At 42.0% G+C, this 23,470-nt stretch overlaps 1 protein-coding gene across 2 annotated transcripts in view; it reads left to right on the forward strand.

The window, feature by feature from the left end:
* vps50 (VPS50 EARP/GARPII complex subunit) overlaps positions 1–23,470 on the forward strand; it is a 158,481-nt gene that overhangs the window by 58,383 nt on the left and 76,628 nt on the right. For both annotated transcript variants that reach the window (XM_048610923.1, XM_048610918.1), the window contains 3 exons: positions 10,242–10,284; positions 11,192–11,290; positions 19,298–19,438. In XM_048610923.1, coding sequence (XP_048466880.1) covers positions 10,242–10,284; positions 11,192–11,290; positions 19,298–19,438 — 283 coding nt within the window. The remainder of the gene's footprint in view (positions 1–10,241; positions 10,285–11,191; positions 11,291–19,297; positions 19,439–23,470) is intronic.

A 23,470-nucleotide genomic window follows, 5' to 3' on the forward strand; every position in this document is an offset into this window, starting at 1 on the left:
TTTGCAAGAGCACACCTATAGCTTGGTATGTGCTTTTTACAAGCCAGAGGCTTTTCCTTTGCATCCCACGATTAGGAATGTCAATTATTGTCAATGGATGTTGTATGGAGAAGCACTGGTCCTTAAAATATCTGGGTTATTTCAAATTTGTTTATGTAAGAAGGCAGTTGGGTTCAGTACTGTGGGAGTCATGTGCCCAAACCTTCCAGGGAAGGAGAATTAATTACCTTTAGGGTAAGGCCTTGCATTGGAGGTAACACCTGGAATAGATCAGGCAATCAGCTAAATTGGAAGTCAGTAATTCATCTCATGGGATGGGTGTAGCTTGCAATTCTTTTTTCTTGATAATATGATCACTAGAGGTTATAACAATTTTTCCTGTCTGAAAGGTCTTGAATGTTATCAGGGTGCTGATTGTCTGATTGGTCTTGACTTGAGAGAATTTTCGGGAAGGTTATTGATAAGACTTGTCTCATAATTGTTGAAGCCATCTTTGGGCTATTTACTGTGTATTTAAAATAATTTCTGGATATATATAGATATGTATTACCAATTGACTTTTACTCTGTGACAATTCTTACGCAAAATGCCATAAAAAAAGTCCAAAGAAAGCAATTCATGAAATTAATATAGTATTATTATATTTCATTATATATATTGTTGGGGTAGACTGTTGAATTAAACTAAGAACTGCAAATGCTGGAAATCTGAAACTAACAAAGACAGAGATTGCTGGTGAAACTCAGCAGATTTGGCAGCGTTTATGGAGAGAAAACAGTTAACACTTGAGTCCAGTGATTCTGCTTCAGAACTAAGAGTAGTTAGGAAAAGATGGTATTTGTGATGGTGAAGAGGGTAAGTGAGCGGATAAGTGAAGACAGAGCCCAAAGAGAGAGGAAGAAAAAAGATAGGCAGGCAGACAAAGGGATTGTAAGCCAGGATAGAAGAGAAGCTGGATATGTTATAATGGGGACTATGTGTAGTTGAAAATGGGTTGGCTGTGTTAAAAGCAACCCATCTCATAACAGGACCTGGTGTGTGGGGGTTAGTAGTAGATGTGAAAGGAAGTCTTCATGCTCTGAACTTGTTAAACTCAACGTTGAGTCCTGAATGCTGTAAGGTACCTCGGGAGAAGATCCTCCAGCTTTTTACATCAAGTCTTGCTGGAACACTGCAACAAGCCTGAGACACAAATGTCGACGTGGGACACAGTGGTTTATTGAAGTGGCAGGCAACTGGATGCTTAGGATTGTCCTTGCAAACTGTCATCAAATATTCCCTCTAAGCTGCACGGCTGCTCTGAGGGTCTACACATCTCATAGGCCCATGCAAAAGAAAACAAAGATCAGAGTAACATACATTGTCATTAGCTAAATGTTTTATCTGTTATTAGGTGAACTTATTAATACAAGTTAGTCAGGTGTTTCTCCCTCAACAAAAACAAAGAAGAAAAGTTGTCAAAGCACTTTTCTTGGAAAGAGCTTCTTTTTAAAAGTTAAGTTACTACCTTTTTCCACCTCTAATTGGGTTTGTTATTTCCTTAGGTTCAAATTTTCATTTTGGGGATATTGTTGCTCACAGCCATGGAAGGATAGTTTCATGGGCAAAGTTGCATAGGGATGGAGGAACCTGGGGAAGCATTTGTATAAATCTTTGAATGTGGCATGACATATGTCAGAGTAATTAGCAAATCACATGGGATCAGGAGCTCCATAAGTAGAAGCAACAGAAATTCAACAGCAGTTGGATTATAGATCATAGTTGTCTGATTTTTTTTTTTGCCCAATATTTGCATTGTCAAGAGAGACATTTCAGAGTCATGTTTAAATGTGTATTTGTTCTTCAGTTACCTCAGGATTTGTGACGAGATTAAAAGGCCCAAATGTTATGGAATCATATAACAAAAAATGGAACAAGTGGGCTTACTGAACCAAATTGGTTTCTGCTGGATGTTTTCGTGTTTGTGTAGTTTTAAGATTTATCATCATCAATGTCTTATTGTTTATGAATAACCTGCTCAAAATTGAGCAGAGATTTGATTGTTATTTAACACTGAAGACAGAGGACTCACCAGTTTGTAGAAATGAACCTGAATTTATGAAACAAATTAATTAGCTAATTTAAGAAGCATCCAAAAATGAGCATGATTATGGTCTTTTTCTAGAGAATGTTCGGGTTTTTATGATATTCTGCACATATCAAATTTTATCTTAAGACAATCCAATGTAAAATATGCTGAAGAAGTTGCTAATGTTTGAATCTTTGTGCACAGGAAATTTGTCATTTTCTAAAAATGTGTTAATCAATCATATTACTCAAGACTCAATCTAACATGAGTTCAACTCGAGAGACATTTGTATCAGGCACCTTTGGCAGCACCTTCTAACCCTGCAAACTTTCCCATCTAGAAGTGCAAACAGTAGTGGATGGAAGGGAGCACCTTCCCCTTCATGCCACACACTATCCTAACTGGAAACTGTATTGCTGTTCTTTTACTGTTGCTGGGTCAGTCCTGAGCCCACTTCATAACAGCACAATGGGTGTACTTGTGTCATATGGATTGCAAATGGTTCAAGTAAACGATCACCACAAGCTTCTCAAGGACAATTAGGAATGGCAGTGATGCCTATGTGCCATGAGCAAATAAGTTAAAAATCACTTGATTAATTAATATCACATTATGACTTTGAAAAGATTGTAGATGAGGGAATTTATTTTTACAGCCTCACTTTCAAGCTTGTAGAAACATGATCCCTTTTAATACTTATTACAGCAACCAGTTTTGTTAAAATCATTTTGTAATAAATTATTTAGTGAATTGAAGAAGAATGACCGACCATTAGATTAGCTACAGGAAAAAAATGCTTAAATTGTTGGAACATATTCGAGGGACCTAACTTTTGTGTTTTGCCTCAGAGATCAAATACATGTAAAATATTTTGCAGATCAGTATATTTCAATGGTTTATCCATAACAATTTTCTGTTGCCTTCATGTTTTCTAATATAACCATCCAGATTTTACCATAAAAATAATGTTTGCCTTTAAAACCTTTCTGAAACTGACAATAACATCTGACGTCTGCACATGACCATTAAAATGGATTGAACATTTGCCACATGTGCTGGTGAACTTCCATGAGATTATAGTCAAGTATCAGTCTTGCTGTTAGAAAACTTATTTTAAAAAGTTTCACCTTGTTGAAGGATATTTAACTGTGTTTTTAACATCATACGAAGTTTATAATTACTGCTGATCAGCCTCGGTGTTCGTGAATCAGGTATTGTATTTGTGAAATTTCATTTTTTTAATAATAACTTGTAAAATGTGAATTTCATGTTTAAATATTTGGTTATGGTAATACAGGTTCCACCTTAATCACGTGCATATCTCAATCATTTATGTCAATCTAAAATTTTATGAGCAATGAAAAACAACGCTTTTCACTTCGAAGATAACAAGGTGTAGAGCTGGATGAACACAGCAGGCCAAGCAGCATCATAGGAGCAGGAAGTCGGCGTTTCGGGCCTAGACCCTTCAGAAATGGGGGAGGGGAAGGGGGTTCTGAAATAAATAGGGAGAGGGGGGAGGTGGATAGAAGATGGATAGAGGAGAAGATAGGTGGAGAGGAGACAGACAGGTCAAAAAGGCAGGGATGGAGCCAGTAAAGGTGAGTGTAGGTGGGGAGGTAGGGAGGAGATAGGTCAGTCCAGGGAGGGCAAACAGGTCAAGGGGGCGGGATGAGGTTGGTAGGTAGGAGATGGGGGTGGGGCTTGAGGTGGGAAGAGGGGATAGGTGGGAGGAAGGACAGGTTAGGGAGGCAAGGACAAACTGGGCTGGTTTTGGAATGCAGTAGGAGGAGGGGAGATTTGAAGCTTGTGAAGTCCACATTGATACCATTGGGCTGCAGGGTTCCCAAGTGGAATATGAGGTGCTGTTCCTGCAACCTTCGGGTGGCATCGTTGTGGCACTGCAGGAGGCCCAGGATGGACATGTCGTCTGAAGAATGGGAGGGGGAGTTGAAGTGGTTCGCGACTGGGAGGTGCAGTTGTTTAGTGCAAACCGAGCATTGGTGTTCTGCAAAGCGGTCCCCAAGCCTCTGCTTGGTTTCCCCGATATAGTGGAGGCCACAACGGGAACAGTGGATACGGTATACCACATTAGCAGATGTGCATTTGAACATCTGCTTGATGTGGAATGTCTTCTTGGGGCCTGGGATGGGGTTGAGGGGGGAGGTGTAGGGGCAGGTGTAGCACTTCCTGCGGTTGCAGGGAAAAGTGCCGGATGTGGTGGGGCTGGAGGGGAGTGTGGAGCGGACAAGGGAGTCACGGAGAGAGTGGTCCCTCCGGAAAGCAGATAGGGGTGGGGAGGGAAAAATGCCTTTGATGGTGGGGTCGGATTGCAGATGGCGGAAGTGTTGGAGGATGATGCATTGGATCCGGAGGTTGGTGGGGTGGTACGTGAGGACGAGGGGGATTCTGTTTTGGTTATTATTGCGGGGAGGGGGTGTGAGTAATGAGTTGCGGGAGATGCGGTCGAGGGCGTTCTTGACCACTGAGGGGGGGTTGTTGCGGTCCTTGAAAAATGAGGACGTCTGAAATGTTTAGGAGTGGAATGCCTTATTCTGGGAGCAGATGCGGCGGAGGCGAAGGAATTGGGAATAGGGGATGGCATTTTTGCAGGAAGGTGGGTGGGAGGAGGTGTATTCTAGGTAGCTGTGGGAGTCGGTGGGCTTGAAATGGATATTGGTTTCCAGGTGGTTACCAGAGATGGAAACAGAGGTGTCCAGGAAGGAGAGAGAGGTATCAGAGATGGTCCAGGTGAACTTAAGGTTGGGGTGGAAGGTGTTGGTGAAGTGGATGAACTGTTTGAGCTCCTCGTGGGAGCACGCAGTGGCGCCGATACAGTCATCAATGTAACAGAGGAAGAGGTGGGGTTTAGGGCCAGTGTAGCTACAGAAGAGGGATTGTTCCACGTAACCTACAAAGAGACAGGCATAGCTTGGGCCCATGCGGGTACCCATGGCCACCCCTTTGTCTTGGGAAGTGGGAGTAATTGAAAGAGAAGTTGTTGAGGGTGAGGACAAGTTCGGCTAAGCGGATGAGGGTGTCAGTGGAGGGCGACTGGTCAGGCCTGCGGGACAGGAAGACCCGGAGGGTCTTTAGGCCATCTGCATGGGGAATGCAGGTGTATAGGGACTGAACGTCCATGGTAACAATGAGGTGTTGGAGACCAGGGAATTGGAAGTTTTCGAGGAGTTGGAGGGTGTGGGTGGTGTCACGGATGTAGGTAGGCAGTTCCTGGAACAAGAGGGAGAAAATGGAGTCGAGATTGGTGGAGATAAGTTCGGTGGGGCAGGAGCAGGCAGAGACAACGGATAGACCAGGGCAGTCAGGTTTGTGGATTTTCGGAAGGAGATAGAAGCGGGCGGTGCGGGGTTGGGGAACGATGAGGTTGGAGGCTGTGGGTGGGAGGTCACCCGAGGTGATGAGGTTGTGGATGGTTTGGTGTCGGAGGTGGGGTCATGAGCAAGGGGGCGGTAGGAGGATGTGTCGGAGAGTTGGCGCCTGGCCTCAGCGGTGTAGAGGTCAGTGTGCCATACTACAACTGCGCCTCCCATGTCTGCGGGTTTTATGGTGAGGTTGGGATTAGAGCGGAAGGCTGCACGTTGAGTGGGTGAGAGGGGTGGAGAGGTTGAGGCGATTGATGTAACGACGGCAGGTGGAGATGAAGAGGTCGAGGGAGGGTAGGAGGCTTTGGGGTGGTGACCAGTTGGAGGCGGGGGAAGGGCTCAGTAGGAGGAGGGTTAGGCTCACAGTTAAAGTAGTAAGCGTGGAGGCTGAGGCGGCAGAAAAACTGTTCAACGTCCAAGCGTGGCCCAGTCCCCCTCCACTGACACCTTCATCCGCTTAGCCGAACTTGTCCTCACCCTCAACAACTTCTCTTTCAATTATTCCCACTTCCTACAGACAAAGGGGTGGCCATGGGTACCCGCATGGGCCCAAGCTATGCCTGCCTCTTTGTAGGTTACGTGGAACAATCCCTCTTCCGTAGCTCCACTGGCCCTAAACCCCACCTCTTCCTCCGTTACATTGATGACTGTATAGGCGCCGTCTCGTTCTCCCACTAGGAGCTCGAACAGTTCATCCACTTCACCAACACCTTCCACCCCAACCTTAAGTTCACCTAGACCATCTCTAATACCTCTCTCTCCTTCCTGGACACCTCTGTTTCCATCTCTGGTAACCACCTGGAAACCGATATCCATTTCAAGCCCACCGACTCCCACAGCTAGATAGAATACACCTCCTCCCACCCACCTTCCTGCAAAAATGCCATCCCCTATTCCCAATTCCTTCATGTCTGCCGCATCTGCTCCCAGGATGAGGTATTCCACTCCCGAACATCTCGGATGTCCTCATTTTTCAAGGACCGCAACTTTCCCCCCCTCAGTGGTCGAGAACGCCCTCGACCGCGTCTCTCCATTTCCCACAACTCATCCCTCACACCCCCTCCCCGCAATAACAACCAAAACCGAATCCCCCTCGTCCTCGCATACCACCCCACCAACCTCCGGATCCAATGCATCATCCTCCGACACTTCCGCCATCTGCAATCCGACCCCACCACCAAAGACATTTTTCCCTCCTCACCCTTATCTGCTTTCCGGAGGGACCACTCTCTCTCCGTGACTCCCTTGTCCGCTCCACACTCCCCTCCAGCCCCACCACACCCGGCACTTTTCCCTGCAACCACAAGAAGTGCTACATCTGCCCCCACACCTCCTCCCTCACCCCCATCCCAGGCCCCAAGAAGACTTTCCACATCAAGCGGATGTTCACCTGCACATCTGCTAATGTGGTATGCTGTATCCACTGTTCCCGTTGTGACCCCCTCTACATCGGGGAAACCAAGCGGAGGCTTGGGGACCGCTTTGCAGAACACCTATGCTCGGTTTGCACTAAACAACTGCACCTCCCAGTCGCGAACCATTTCAACTACCCCTCCCATTCCTCAGACGACATGTCCATCCTGGGCCTCCACAACGATGCCACCTGAAGGTTGCAGGAACAGCATCTTATATTCCGCTTGGGAACCCTGCAGCCCAATGGTATCAATGTGGACTTCACAAGCTTCAAAATCTCCCCTCCCCCTACCGCATCCCAAAACCAGCCGAGCTTGTCCCCGCCTCCCTAACCTGTCCTTCTTCCCACCTGTCCCCTCCTCCCACCTCAAGCCCCACCCCCATCTCCTACCTACTAGCCTCTTCCCACCCCCCTGACCTGTCCATCCTCCCTGGACTGACCTATCCCCTCCCCAACTCCCCACCTACACTCACCTTTACTAGCTCCATCTCCGCCTTTTTGACCTGTCTGTCTCCTCTCCACCTATCTTCTCCTCTCTCCATCTTCTATCCACCTCCCCCTCTCTCCCTATTTATTTCAGAACCCCCTTCCCCTCCCCCATTTCTGAAGAAGGGTCTAGGCCCGAAACGCCGACTTCCTGCTCCTCTGATGCTGCTTGGCCTGCTGTGTTCATCCAGCTTTACACCTTGTTATCTCAGATTGTCCAGCATCTGCAGTTCCTACTATCTCTGAAGCTTTTTGCTTCCAGATTTGTTAGCAGTAAGAATCATGTGACTAGTTACTTGGCCATCTTGACAACCATGTTGCTTCAAGAGCTCCTTGGTTCTGTGATGGATATTTCAGAATAGAAATGTTTCTTTGAGGCCAGCAGCAGGCACGACCATTTCATTGCTTACCCTGAAATCCAGGCCAAACATTTTAGAAGCTTACGTCAGTCTTCCAGCGTCATGGATGAGGGAGGGCTAATAAGTACAGATACATTGAGGGGAAGGAACCACAAGAATTGGAAGCAATTTAAATATAAACCAGATAAGCAAGTAGAAGTTCAACTATCTGAATGTGACCTGAACAGAAGTTTATAGGCAAAAGATTTCCTGCAATGAGTACTCTTTTTGGTCCCTTTTTAACCTAATATGTAAAATGCTGAACAAGGGAAGGATGTGTCTTTGTATCTAGTAATGGAGTACGAACCAGAGCATACAAGGGAAGTAAAAGCATGGTAACATCCAGGCTGCATAATATGCTTTAAGATGATAGAGAAGGACGTTAATATGACAAAGACCAGGATATAGGTGAAGGAAAAGCTGATTTTTTTTTTTTTAAGGACTGGGCATAGAATTTGGGAAAATAAATGGGACAATATAAAGAATTTAGGGAAGAAGTGAAAAAAACGAAAGAAGAACGAAAAAAGTAAATTATCAAGGTCTTAAACTAACAGTAAAAAATTTTATAGGCACATCACATTATGGAAAAAAAAGCTGTGATTGGAATAGGGCCATTAAGGGATAGATCATATGAAGGAGTAATTCTTATCCTTTGGTATTTTGTGGAATAATGGGGCAGGTAGATGTGACAGCATTCAATTACATAAGTAATGAGGACACTGTTTAGAAAGATGATGTATTGAAAACACTAATCAAGCTTTGACAGGATAATATCTCTGACCCAAATGGATTGCATCCACATAGTTTCAAAGAAAACAGTGAAGAAATAGCAAAGGCATTATTGCCTTTGTTGGATGGTCCTTTTTTGGATAACAGTGTAGAATCAGAAGACTGACTTCTAATATTCCTGTATTAAGGAATGTGTTGGGAGGCATGCCGAACGGGGGTGTCAAACTTTAAATTAGTCAATTGAATGTTTGTGATAGGGAAGTAAGGAATCCTTATGAAAGGGGAGAATAGAGGAACACCTCCATGAAAAATATAATGGACAGTCAGGATGAATTTTAGAAGGGGAAAATCTTACTTGATCATCTTCCATTTTTGGAAGATGCAACACTATATTAAGACAGTAGATATAATTTATATGGATTTTCAAAAGTCATTTATTAAGTTTCCCCACATAGGCTGCTGAATAAACTTAGATAATTTAGTATAAAGGTGCAAATGGCAGAATAGATTGTTCCCTGGCTTAAAGACAGAAGGAATTGGAATGCAGTAATGGGTGGTTATTTGGAATGACAGGAGGAGGAAACTATACTCCACAAGCATGAGCGCTAGGACTGCCGTGCTTAACTTACATGAGTAATTTGAACTTTGGAATGAAAACACAATTTCTAAGTTTGCAGTTGGTGCCAATTTGAAGAGGATGGCCTATACCTAGGAGAAGTGCAACAAATTACTGGAGGACATTGACAAATTTGCAGAATGGGCAAATAATTGGTGAACTAAATCCAACATTGACAAATCCTGGTGCAAAAAAATAGAGTGGTCACTTATTACTTGGAAGGTGCAAGCGTAGGTGGAATAAAAGACCAGTGGGGGTTTGAGAGCACAAATATCCATAAGTTGCACCACAAGTTGGCAAGGTTGTTAAAATCAAGTCGGGGTTGAGGATTTCTTTCCAGAGGAATGGAATTAAAAAGAAGAGAAGTTAAGCTGTATCTGTATCGAACCTTAGTTAGACCACACCTAAGAGTACTGTTTGCAGTTCTGATTACCATACTATAAAAGTGATAAGAAAGCACTTCACGAAGCCGAGGAAGGATTTACAAGGAAGATGCCGGAAATGAAAATGTATACATGTCATGGAATAATTTATAGACTGGGTCTTTTTTGGGGAAATTTTTTGAGCAATTTTGAGAGTGGGTACAAAGAAAATGTTTCCTCTTCTGGGAAAAGAACATATCTGGAGGCCATGTATCTAGGAAATCCAATAGAGAATTTCAAAGCAATTGGCTATGCAAAGTGTAATGAGAATGTGCAAAGTCATTATCACAGGAGATGGTTGAATTTGATAGTATTAATGTTTTCCGGGAAGCTAATTAAGCCTATGAGAGAGAAGGGCATGGAGACTTTGGAAGATAATTTAGATGAGGTAAGGTGGGAATAGGCTGAATTAGAGCACATACCAGCATAGACTTGTGGGTTAAATTCCCCATTTCTGCGCCCATAGCTTAAAAACATTGATTCAGTTCCTATATTGGCTTGTGATCTCCTCACCCTGCTCCACATTTGATGCTGAGTTCTGCCCCTTAAGCTCCATAACCAATTGCATCTTTCTATTGGAAAAGATGCCTATGGTACCTTATGAACTATGGCTAATTACCTAGCTTACAGTCTTTGTAATTCCATTTAATCATCAGAATGATGACATTGGCATGTGTGATTTTATTAGTACATAAAGAAGAGCTAATATTTTTGTTTTTTTTTAGTGAACTGAATTCAAAATTACAGGATACATTGGAACAAATAGAGGTAGGGATTTTAAATAAAATATTTTTAATTAAGGCTTATTAAATGACTGTGTTGAAAAACAAGCTATTTCCCAAATGTTGCACATATCCATGAATTCATGTTGATCACTTATATGTTGAAAATAATTTTGTTAACCAGACATCAACAAAGCTTAATTTAAACAAAAAAATTTAGTGTTGGTAAACACATCACTCTTGGAACTTGGTATTACAATATTATGTCAGCAAATGGTTTTGCTGCTCCCATTCCCCTGTTCCACTTTCAAAATGAAGCACTGCCTTTTCTGGTATTGCTCAAATTTGGCAATAATTAATTGTTTCTGTGGCTTCACCAGTAAAAGTACCTGAATGGTCGTCTTCAAAAAATTCAGGAGAAGAAATTTGATATGGTTTTAGCAGAAGCTATCATTTTCTATTACATTCACATTAATAATTGGTTGTCTAGTATATGCCATTGACCCACATTTGAGAAATGACTATAAGATGGTCCGTACTTGTGATTTCACCTGAGTTCTTGGTAAATTTGCTCGTTGGTATTTGTATTGTTAACTTTCTGAAACAAGCATTTAAAAATAATGCTTCAAAGAGTCGCTTACATTTTGAAACTATTCTTGAACAGAAATCAGTTGCTGTTGTTTTTTGACTGTAATTTGGAATTCAGAAATATTTATTGGTGGAGGATAAATGTTTGCAATATTGTCACACCTATTGCATTTGTCTTTTCAGTTCTTTTAGAGAATATAACTGAAAGCTGAGTTCAATATAAAGTTCAAACTTTTTTTTAGCCATTTCAAAGCTTAAATTTGATTTTCATCCAAATAACTGAAAGTGAAAATAGTCATTGATCTACATTTGGTTGATCGTTATTTCATTGTACTTCATTATGACTGTTTGTTTTTAAAATTTAGGAACAATTAGATGTTGCACTGTCAAAAACCTGCAAGCACTTTGAAGTCAGTCATTATACCAAGGTACAACTTGCTTACAGATTGCTGGGAAAAACGCAGGTAAATACAATTTAGTATTGTGGTAGAGATAGTAGGAACTGCAGATGCTGGAGAATCCGAGACAACAAGGTGCAGGGCTGGATGAACACAGCAGGCCAAGCAGCATCATAGGAGCAGAGAGGCTGACGTTTCTGACCTATCCCCTTCCTAACTCCCTACCTACACTCACCTTTCCTGGCTCCATCCCCGCCTCTTCGACCTGTTTGTTTCCTCTCCACCTATCCTCTCCTCTATCCCTCTTCTATCCGCCTCCCACTCTCTCCCTATTTATTTCAAAACCCCCTTCCCCTCCCCCTTTTCTGATGAAGGGTCTAGGCCCGAAACGTCAGCCTCTCTGCTCCTATGATGCTGCTTGGCCTGCTGTGTTCATCCAGCCCTGCACCTTGTTGTCTCTTAGTATTGTGGTATTTATGTTTTAAAAAAAAAAAAAATCCTGAATCATTTGATTCACCTAGTGGCATTAATTTATTTTCTGAACTTGAACGTTTAGAAATGCCTGATGCTTTGTGAATTTTAGCATGATTTTGCAAATGATACAGTTTTTGAAAACTGGGCAGTTCTTTTGTTTAGCTTTTTTCTGAAGCATTGAAATTAGTGGCCATCTCTGATGACTGCAAACTGCTGAGTTGAATGGATTGGATATTTTGTGTGTTACCTGAATCTGTTGTACTGGCTGCCTGCTTTCTGTGATTGTTCTAAATAAAGGTCTTGTATTTCACCTGCATTTTCTCCCAAAGAGCTGTGCAATCTTGTTGCAAACTAATTACGCAACTAAAAGATTGCACAACTTTAGACATTATAGAGTGCACTCAAGCCCTCTCATCAAATTGAACAAATTTCCACCTCTCGTTTTCCACATCCCTGACTCTAAAAGGTGAGAATTATCTAATTACACCTGTTTCTTGGGTATTCAACAGTACAACAAACCTGGGTAGCAGAACTTTGCATGACCTCAAGTTTACAGAAGGTAGAATGCAGAGACCAATGAATATATTAATTTTAGCCAAGTCTAGAGGTGACAAAGGCCAGGACAAGGGTTTCAGCTGCAGATAAGCTGATGTGATGAGGTTGCTTTTATAGTGATGATAAATCTGAATCTAATCCCTGAGGTAAATCTGTACTAAGATTATAAATACGCTGGCTTTTTCTAAGACTGTTGGTAAAGAGAAAGATGGATTTAGTAGTTCGAAAATGGAGGAGTACCCAAAAACAATGGCCTCAGTCTTCCTAATAATTAATTGGTGGAATTTCCGCTTATCAAGGATCAGTTGGTAAATGAGCAATCTGATAATGTTGTAGGAATTGATAAATGCTATTGAGGTTGAACTGTGTGTCATCACTGTACATGTGAAAACTACACTGGTTCGGATAATGTCACGGGGAGAGGCATGTAGCTGAAATAAGAGGTGATTCTTGCGAGTCTGGGAAATATGTCCTATAGTCAGCATCAAAGTAGAGCTGAACATGAAATGTCCTGCCATCAGTTCTTTCTGGGGACAAAACAGCAAGAGTAACATCATAGCATGTCAATGACCTCTTTGTCTGGTTGAAGATTTCTGTTACGGACTATCTGTAAATTGCTATAAATTAGAAAAGTATTGTTAAGCCACAGAAATAACTGAAAGTCAGGAGCAAAATAATCAAGTAACACAAGTAACCAAAAGAAGGGCAAGGGAAGGAGAGAAGAGAAATGTTAACATAAGGGAAGTATGTTTAAGGCTGAGCCATGGTATCACAAGGGAGCTCAGCCCATTCTGTTACATGGCCTGCAATATGTGGGAAATCTTAAATGCTTCTGGCAGTCTGGATGACCATCTCTGCAGGAACTTCTGCCATTTTGTTCAACTCGAATGCCAAGTTTTGGAGCTTGAGTAGTGGCTGGAGGCACAGAACTGCATCCATGAAGCTGATAGTTATTTGGATAGCATATTTTTAGCCATGGGCGTTAGTAGGTTAAGGAATTGAAGTCAGAGAGGGAGTGTACTGTTCATTCAGCAGAAGGGTGGCAGACAAGTGCTCAGGAAATGTTTAGACTGCGTTTCTCTCAAGAACAGTTTTTCTGTAATTGAAAATGTTGAGTTTGAGTCTGGAGCATTCAGCTTGCACACTTTCTGCCCCTGTAGATGTTACTGTGGGATGGTAAATTGCATGCCCGGGACCAGGGTATTGGATATCACTGGCTGTAGGGCATTTTGAGGGGTAGAGTTCAAACAGTCCGAGGACACGATTCAGATTGGAATCAATGACAGAAGTAGGAGGAGGGATGAGGTCATGCAGCAAGAATTTTGGGAGCCAGGCAGCAGATTAAAATGTAGGACCTCAAGGGTTGTAATGTCTGGATTACTCCTGGTACCAAGTGCTGGTGAGTTTAGAAATAGGTGAACACAACAGTTGAATGTGTGATTGAAGAGATGGAGTGGGTGCAGGGCTTTAGATCCCTCAATCACTGGGTTCATTTCTGGGGAAAGTGCGACCTGTGCAATCTGATGTGTTGCGCCTGAACTGGAATAGGACCAACATCCTTACTTGGGAAATTTTGCTCGTGTGGTTGGCGGGGATTAAACTAATTTGACAGGGGATTGGATGCAGAGTGGAATTACAGTAAGGGGGTATAACACAGACAAGAAAAGAACAATCAAAGCAGTTGAGGAGGAAGTATAAATATAGCCAGGTTAAGGCACAAGGGAGCATGCTAGTGCCGGATGGTATTTATTTTAATGCAGGGAGTCTTGCAAGTAAGGAAGCTCAGTTGACGGTGCTGACTAATGCATGGGGATGTAATATCATTGCTATCATGGAGATACGGTTGAAGAGGGGACAGGACTGTTAGCTCAATATTCCGGCGTACATAACTTTTAGATATGATGGTGTATAAGAGGAGGTGGTATTGTAATATTGATCGAGGAGTCAATTACAACATTAAGGATAGGGGATAGGGGATATCTTGCATTCCTCAAACAAATATGGGTGAACCTAAAAGCAAAAATAGGGCATTCAATTTGCAGAGGGTGTACTATAGACCCCTAAACAGTCAGAGAGATAGATAGATAGATAGACAGACACATGGGCAAATCTTAGCGAGAAATATAAAAATAACAGCTTAATAATAGTCGGGGATTTCAACTTGGCCAATATTTACTGGGATAGCCAAAGTATGAAAAGCTTAGAGAGGGCAGAATTCTTAAAATGTGTCCTGGTCAGCATTGTAAACCAACTTGTGGAAAGCCTTACAAGAGAAGGGGTGATGTTGAACATAATTGTCAAGAACAAAACTGGGCAAGTGATAGATGTGTCAGTGGGGGAGCATTTCAGTGATAGCAACCATAATTCAGTAATACTTAAAGTAACTTCTGGAGAAAGGCAAAGATGGATCAGAAATAAAGGCTCCGAATTGGGGCAACGCCAATTTTAATAACAGAAGACAGGATCTGGCTGATGTGAACTGAGAGCAACTACTTGTAGGAAAATCCACATTAGAGCATTGGGAGATGTTCAAAAGGGTTATCGTGAGAGCAGGCCTAACGTGTTCCCATAAAGGTGATGGATTTTAAGTAGTAGTGAAACTAGATGAGGATGGTTCTGAATTTAAAAAGAGCAATTTAATTAGAAAAGGCAGGCCAGAGCAAGTCAGAGAGCAAGATAACTCTGAAGAATTAAACTACATTTATTTCAATGCAAGGGTGTCTCACAAGTATAGCAGATGAACTCAGGATATGTATGGGAGTGTGGGACTGGGATATCGTAGCTATTACAGAAACATGGCTAAGGGAGAGATAGGACTGACAGCTTAATGTTTCAAGGTTTAGAAGCTATAAGAAAGATTGAAAGGGAACGGTGATTTGATTGAGGAAAACGTTACTGCTATACTTACGATACTTCTGAGGAATCATCCAGTGAAGCTATATGGGTGAAACTCATAAATAAGAAGGAGCTGATCACCCTGAAGGGATTGTACCATAGGCCTCCCAATTGTCAGTTGGATAATTGAGGAGCAAATATGTAGAGAGATCTCGGATACATGTAAGAATAATAGGGTTGTAATTGTAGGGAATTTCAACTTTCCAAACATAACTGGGACTGCGCTAGTATTAAGGGCTTGGTTGGTGAGAAATTTGTTAAATGCATTCAAGAAGATTTTCTTTATCAATATGTAGATATACCTACTCGGGAAGGAGCAAAACTTGACCTTCGCCTGGGAAATAAGGCAGGACAAGTGACTGAAGTGTTAGTGGGGGAGCACTTTGGGACCAGCGATCATAATTCTATTAGTTGTAAAATAGTTATAGAAAAGGATAGGCCTTGCATAAGAGTTAAAGTTCTCTGTTGGAGTAAGGCAGATTTTGACAGTATGAGACAGGAACTTTCAAAAGTTTATAGGAGTAGACTGTTGACCAGTAAAGGAACAACTGGGAAGTGGGAGACTTTCAAAAGTGAGATAGCGAGAGTTAGAGGCAGTATGTTCCTAGTAGAGTGAAGGATAAGGCTGGTAAGAATAAGGAACAATGAATAAATAAAGATATTGAGTCTCTGGTCAAGAATAAGGAGGAGTTGTTTGTTAGGTACAGGTATTTCTCCTATAACATGATAACTACGTTCTTGTGTGACTTCGCGCTATAGAAAATCTCCATAGAAAATTGTCTTATAGGGAAATTGCTATGGAAAATCACTACTGTATAGTAGAAAGTAGAAACAGCGGACACTATTCATCAATTGCAATACAACCAATTCACATTAACAAAAGATGCATTATAACAGAAATACCTGTATAGATAACTGGGATCAAGTGAACCTCTGGAAGAGTATAAGCAGTGCAGGGACATTCTTATGAGGGAAATCAGGAGGTCAAAAAGAGGACATGAGCCTTGGCAGATCAGGTTAAGGATAATGCAAAGAGATTCTGCAAGTACATTAAGAGCGAAGAGAATTAGGTCCCTTAAAGATCAACATGGTTATCTATGTGTGGAACACAGGAGATGCGAGAGATACGAGATGAATATTTTGTGTCAGTTTTTACTGTGTGGAGAAAGAAATTAAGGTTAGGGAACTCTGAGAAATAAATATTGATGTCTTGAAAACAGTACACATCACGAAAGAGGTGGTGCTGGATGTCTTTAAAAATCATAAAAGAGGATAAATCTCCAGGACCTGATCAAGTGTATCCCAGAATGTTGTGGGAAGAAATTGTTGGGACTCTTGTAGAAATATTTGTATCATCTACAGCTACGGGTGAGGTGCCAGAGGATTCGAAAGTGCCTAATATTGTGCCTTTATTGAAGAAAGGGTGTAAGGAGAAGCATGGGAACTATAGACTGGTGATTCTGAGAGATAGGATTTACGTGCATTTGGAGAGGCAAGGACTAATTAGGGATAGTCAACATGGCTTTGTGTGTGGTAAATTGTGTCTCTCAAATTTGAATGAGTTTTTTGAGGACATGACCAGAAAGATTGAGGGCAGAACAGGTAGACATTGTCTACATGGACTTTAGCAAAGCCTTTGACAAACTTCTGCATCATAGACTAATTAGTAAAGTTAGATGACATGGGATTCAGGGTGAGCTTTCCAACTCGATACAAAATTGGCTTGAGAGGCCTCTGACCAGCGGTGTTCTGCAGGGATCAGTGCTGGGTCCACTTTTGTCATCTGTACAAACGATTTGAATGAGAATTCAGGAGGCACGGTTAGTAAGTTTGCAGATGACACCGAATTTGCTGAAGGTTTTCTAAGATTACGAAGAGATTTTGATCAATTGGGCCAATGGGCTAAGAAGTGGCAGCAGGAGTTTAATTTGTATAAATGAGAGTTTATTGCATTTTGGTAAAAGAAACAAGGGCAGGACTTGTACAGTTAATGGTAGGTCCCAAAGTAGTGTTGTAGAACAGAGACCTGTGGATTCAGATACCTAGTTCTTTGAAAGTAGAGTTGTGGGTAGGGAGGTTAAGATGATGTTTAAATGCTTGGCTTTATTGCTCAGACCATTGATTGTAGGAATTGGGATGTCCTATTGCGGATGTACAGACATCTGTGAGATCACTTTTGGAGTCCTGTGTACAGTTCTGGTCTAGTTACAGGAAAGATATTATTAAATTGGAGACAGTTCAGAAAAGTTTCACCAGAATGTTGCCAGGACTGGAGGGCTTGAGTTTTAAAAAGAGGCTGGGACTTTATCACTGGTGTGTAGGAAGTTGAGGGGTGACCTTAAAGAGGTTTATAAAATCATGAGGGGCATAGATAAGGTGAATAGCAAAGGTCTTTTTGCAATGTTGGGGGAGTTCAAAACTCGGGGGCATATTTTTAAGGTGAGTGAAGAAAGATTTAAATGGGACCTGAGGGGCAACCTTTTCATACAGAGGGGGTTCATATGTGGAGTGAACTGCCAGAGGAAGTGGTAGATGCAGGTACAGTTACAATATAGTTACATGAATAGGAAACGTTTTGAGAGATATAGGTCCAAGGCAGAGGGCTAGTTTAGTTTGGAAACTTAGTCGCTTGAACTGAAGGGTCTGTTTTCGTGCTGTATGACTCTGACTCTGTGATACTGAGGTAGTGGTGCTGTGAAAGAACCTGTTACAATGATTCTCTGGTTATTTGACTGGAGCCAAATGAGAGCAGTTCCACCCAGCAGGATGACAGTAAAGAATAGTTAGAAGAGGATGGTTCAGCCAGCCGTGAGAAAGTTCAAATTTCTCAAATTTGTTCCCTTCTCAATAAATTACAATTTGCCATTTAAAATAATAGATAAAATGGATTGCTATTTAAGGAAGAATGTTGCTTTCTTCACAAAAGGAAGGAGAAAAGCAATTCGGCTGGATGCTAGCTTGAAGGATGCTTCCTAGAAATCAAGTGTTCTGCTGCCAGGCAAGATACGTAGACCACTTCAAGACCTTCCACATCTCCTAAAATGCAACCCCAGCACTAACAGAGCCACAACCATCACCATTATCAATCTCCTTTTGACCTCATTTGCAAGTCTGTCAATTATTAATGATTTATGACTGGTTTTGCACAGTAGATGATTTTATGCTTGCTTGTAACTTCAGTGAATAGAAGTGAATTAATTATCTCGGAAGCCTTGCAGTTGTTAGTGGAACCTTGTACTTTAATAATCTCACCTAGTGTGAATTCCATCAGATCTGAGAAACTGGTGATGGCCTTACAGGTCACCACAAGACATTTCTCCAGAGTTTCTTTATCTTCTATTTATGGCGATAAAATATTAAGTTAAATGTTTACAGGTTTTGGCATTGTCATTTGGTTGCATGGTAGTTTTGATGAGCTGAGTGTGTGACAAGCTTCAATAATTCTCATTCATATTTTGAACTCTCCAAAGTCCTTTATATGATGACAAATGCAAAGGATCCTAATCCACAGTGACAGGTCCACTAAAGATAAAGTCATCATAGTTCAAGGGGACCATAGGACTGCACTCTCCTTAGACAGAGAGAGAGATGACTGCTCGTGGTTTAAACTGAGGGTCACCGTGCCTCAGGTGACAGAAGTTGAGAAGGAGAATCTTTCCTAGCAACCTCAGCCGGTGCAGAAATTGAATCCTCACTGCTGGCATCATTCTGCTTTGCAAACCACCCATCCAGTCAACTGACACCACTCCTCACCATCCCCCCCACCTCCCCCCTGCCCCCAATTTGCTGTAAGTAATAGGATAGACAAGTTATTTGTTGAGAAAAAAACTGCAGCACCCTGATAACATGCACATGAGAGCAACCCAGGATGTGTGGTTCTGTAATATGTGAAATGTATTGCTTTAGTTGGAATTTTTTAAAAGTTGTGAGCGACTTTATTTCAACTGTTTATTGAAAAGAATATTGGTTCTGCTACTACTTTAGAATTCACGGGATAACTTGCCGTTCACAATTCATCGGGCTTGAAAAAGAGTTTTCTTAATGAGGTGAAAAGAATTTTTAAAACTCTCTAAACAGTGGATTCCTGATCAAGCAATTCATTGATTAGTATTACAATTAACATTTTATTTTTTTTAAAATATTCTGTAGACTGCAATGGACCAGCTACACATGCACTTCACTCAGGCGATCCATAACACAGTGTTCCAGGTTGTCCTTGGATATGTGGAATTGTGTGCCGGAAATTCTGACACCAAGTTTCAGAAGCTTCAATATAAAGATCTTTGCACGGTATGAATTTTATTGTTATGTAGTGTGACTTTCCTTGGAGAGCAAATTCTCTGTCTATAGTTAGCTTTTAATGTTACTTTTGAAGATGACTTCAAGTCTTAGTACAGCAAAATTAATGCTGATTGTATCTTCAAATCAATGATGCTTAGACCAATGCAGATTTCAGTATCGTTTTTAGTGTTTTAATAGCTTTTTGGTAACTTCATCCCTTAACATCATCACAGAACAATTTGTCATGATAAAATTACTGTAATCAATATACATAATCAAGATTGGAGGAAAGCTGATGATAAGTTGAATTAAGTAATACTAATTTTCCTCCACAGCGTTATATGAAGGATGTGATTGCACTATAGAGCCTAGAGAGAAGATTAATGAGGATATTGTCAGGAATGGAGAATCCAGCTATAAGGAAAGATTGGTTAGGTTGGGTCATTTTCCTTGGAAATAACGTGGCAAAGGGAGATTGTATGAAATAGAAAGGCCCAGGTGGGAAGAACCAATTCCTTTTAGTGGCAAGGTTGGTCGGGAAGTGGTATCAGTTTAAAGGAATCTTTTCACCTGGAAGGTTGTGGGATTTTGGACTTCACTGCCTCACAGAATATTAGAAGCAGAAGCCCTAGAAATCCCGATCATTTACTGAGGTATGATCTTAAAACTGGGAGCTAAATTTTCGGGAGTTACTTGGGTTAATGTCCTAGGCTGAACCCTCTCCAGCTGCTTTATCAATGACCGTCCCTCCATTGTATTATCAGAAGTGGGGATGTTTGCTGATGATTGCAGACCTCGTAGAATGGTGGAGCAGACTTAATGGGCCAAATGGTGTACTTCTGCACCTACGTCATATGGTCTTTTGAATAATATTTCAATGCCGACTTGAAGTGTAGTAATTACCAACACTATGTCTCGAATAAGATTAGGCTGGATAATTTCTTGTGCAAAGGGGAGGAATTGCATGACCTTCTGGACCTTACGTTATATGCTTCTCAACGTTTCAAATGTGTGTTATGTCAGATTTTAGCCTATCGTACAGAGCAGCTAAGTTAGCAACGTCATGCCAGTTTCTCAGCAATAACACTTTTTTTCGTCAGAATAATCTCAATTCATTCTAAAGTTTGTGTACTCATTCAACTAATCTTTCAATAAAAATATTCCTAATTAAGATATTGTACATTCAAAAATAAATTCTGAGGAAGGCTTGAAACATCGACCGAAGTCCAAAATATTGTTTTCTTTCCGATTCAAGTCGACATTCAGTTGCAATGCTAAAAATGCCAAAGATCCTCAGCTATGCTGTAGTGTTCATTTTTCATTCATTCCCAAGAAATGTAAAGTAGGTGATAGTTGGTGTTGGCAAGGAGTTGGTCTTAAATGGCAGATGGTTTAAATATGTGCTTTGCTTTGTGTGCTGTCTGATTATGCAGCTACTGATACTTGCCAATAACCATGCATACCCGGGTTAATAATATGTTTTAAGAGTTTCATTTAAAAACCTTTTACACCATGTTTCAAGTTCAGAGCATGTTTTTTTTGGCATCATACCATATTTATGTTAAGGCTTATAAGGGCTTAATTCCATTACACTTCAATCTAACGATATAAATAATTTGTCTAACTAACACAAATTGTAGCTGTGGTATTTTGATTGTATAAATTCAGGACATTTTTAAATACAAGAGTGTCTGTTTTGGCATTGAGTTCAGGACTCACTAAACCTACTGAATTTTACTGAATAAATTATGTGAATTTGATGCCCTGTGGCATTGCTCAGGAAGAAAGGACAAGCCAGGAATAAAAGCATTGTGATTATAAAATTTCGTTGAAATGAAAGAATGCAAGGATTTCTGACTTGGGACAAAAGAGAGAAGGAGACCACATTGTGAGCAGCGAGTGCAGTAGACTAGATTCTGAGAAGTGCAGGTGAATTGTTGGTTTACCTGGAAGGTATGTTGGGCCCTTCACCGGTTACAGGGCAAGGTGCCATGGGGCTGTGAAGGGGGCATTGGGAGTGAAGGAAAATTGGTCCAGGGTGTCCCGGAGGGGACAATCCCTGCACAAGGTGGACAAGGGAGGGGAGGGGAATATGTGTCTGGTGGTGGCATCTCGCTGGAGGTGGCGGAAGTGGTGTCTGATGATCTTCTGGATGTGGATGCTGGTGGAATGGTAGGTAAGGACAAGGGGAGCCCTATCACTGCTGTGGGAGGGAAGAGAGGGGTGAGGGCGGGAGATGGGTCAGATCCAGTTGAGGACCCTGTCAACAACAGTGCTGGGGAATCCTCGGTTGAGGAAGAAGGTGGACAGTTCGGAGTCTTCCTTGTCGAAGGTTCAGTTGAGGCCAACTATGTGAAGGAGATGGGGGAACTGAGAGAATGGGATGGAGTCTTTACAGGAAGCAGGGTGTGAGGATGTTTTGTCCAGGTAGCTGTGGGAGTCAGTTGGTTTATCGTGGACATTAGTGGCCAGTCTATCTCCAGAAGTGGAAACAGATGTCAAGGTAGGGAAGGGAGGAGTCAGAGATGGGCCAGGTGAAAGTGAGGGCAGGGAGGAAATTGGAAGCGAAATTGATGAACTTTTCCAATTCCTGATGAGAGAGGGAAGCAGCACTGATGATATCATTGATATATTGGAGAAAGAGTTGTGGGTGAAGGCTGGAATAGGACTGGAACAAGGAATGTTCCACGTATCCCACGAAGAGACAGGCACAACTGGGGCCCATGCGGGTGACCATAGCCACCCCTCTGACCTCGGACGAACGGGAGGAGGGTGGTGGTGGGTGGGGACGGTTCAGGTCTTTGCTCCAGAAAAAAGTGGAGATCCCGAAGACCCTCCTGGTGGGGAATGGACGTGTAAAATGATTGCATGTCCATGGTAAAGAGGAGGCGGCTGGAGCCTGCAAACTGGAAATTTTGAAACTGGTGTTAAGCGTCGAAGGAATCCAGGATATACCTAGGCAGGGATTGGACCGGGGAGAGAAGACTGAGTCACGGTAGGAAGAGATGAGTTCTGTAGGGTAGGAGCAGACTGAAACAATGGGTCTTCCCAGACAGTCCTGTTTGTGGGTTTTTGGAAGGAGGTAGATGCGAGCGGAGTGTGGCTGCGGGACTATCAGATTGGAGGCGGAGTGGGGGACGTTGGGGAGGGTTCGGGGGTGTGGGGTGAGGTCACTAGATAAAATGAGATCATTTACCATAATTGATACAATGGTCTTGATATGTCATGGTGGGATCATGGTCCAGGGGAAGTCAGGAGGAGATATTGGAGAGCTGGCACTCAGCCTCTGCCAGGTAGAGGTCAGTACTTCAAATTACAACAGCACCACCCTTATCAGCAGGGAGATACATTGGATTTGGTGAGGGGCGGGGGGCAAAGATATTGAGGCGATTAATATCATGTCAACAGTTCTTAATGAACAGATTGAGTGCAGGTGAAAGGCCAGAGGAAAGGGTCCAGGTGGAGAGTGTGTGTTGGAACTAGGCAAAAGGGTCTCTGGAACGGGGAGAGGACACTTGCCCAAAGAAGTGGGCACAAAGGTGAGGATGGCGGAAGTTGAGTTTGACATCATGTCATGCCTGAAATTCATTAAGGTGGGGACACAGAGGAATAAAGCTGAGGCTTTTGCTGAGTACAGATAAACTGTGAACATGTCATTTTCTTACGTATGGCCACCATGTCTTTTCCATTGGTTAACTAACCTAACTGCATGTATGGTTCAATGATTAATTTATGTTGAGCTTTTCAAACTCTAAAATGTGTACTCCTTGCGTCTTCCAAACAAAGTTGTACCCTGTATTGATATCAATATCAACTGTGAACAGTTTAATATGGAGTAACACTTTTTTTCTATTTCACAGTGATGTATTATTGTTGAAGTATGATGTAGAAATAGATACAGTAATACATGCTTCACTATTCTAAGTAGAACAGCTAAGCCAACCTCTTCATAAACATATTAATGGCATTTGAAGAATTATTGTGTGGTATAAGTAACTCAATTGATTGAATAGGCACATTGAAGGATTCAAATCTACCATA

The sequence above is a fragment of the Rhincodon typus genome, chromosome 2 (genome assembly GCF_021869965.1).
Source record: "Rhincodon typus isolate 14 chromosome 2, sRhiTyp1.1, whole genome shotgun sequence".
In the NCBI taxonomy this organism is placed as follows: Eukaryota; Metazoa; Chordata; class Chondrichthyes; order Orectolobiformes; family Rhincodontidae; genus Rhincodon; species Rhincodon typus.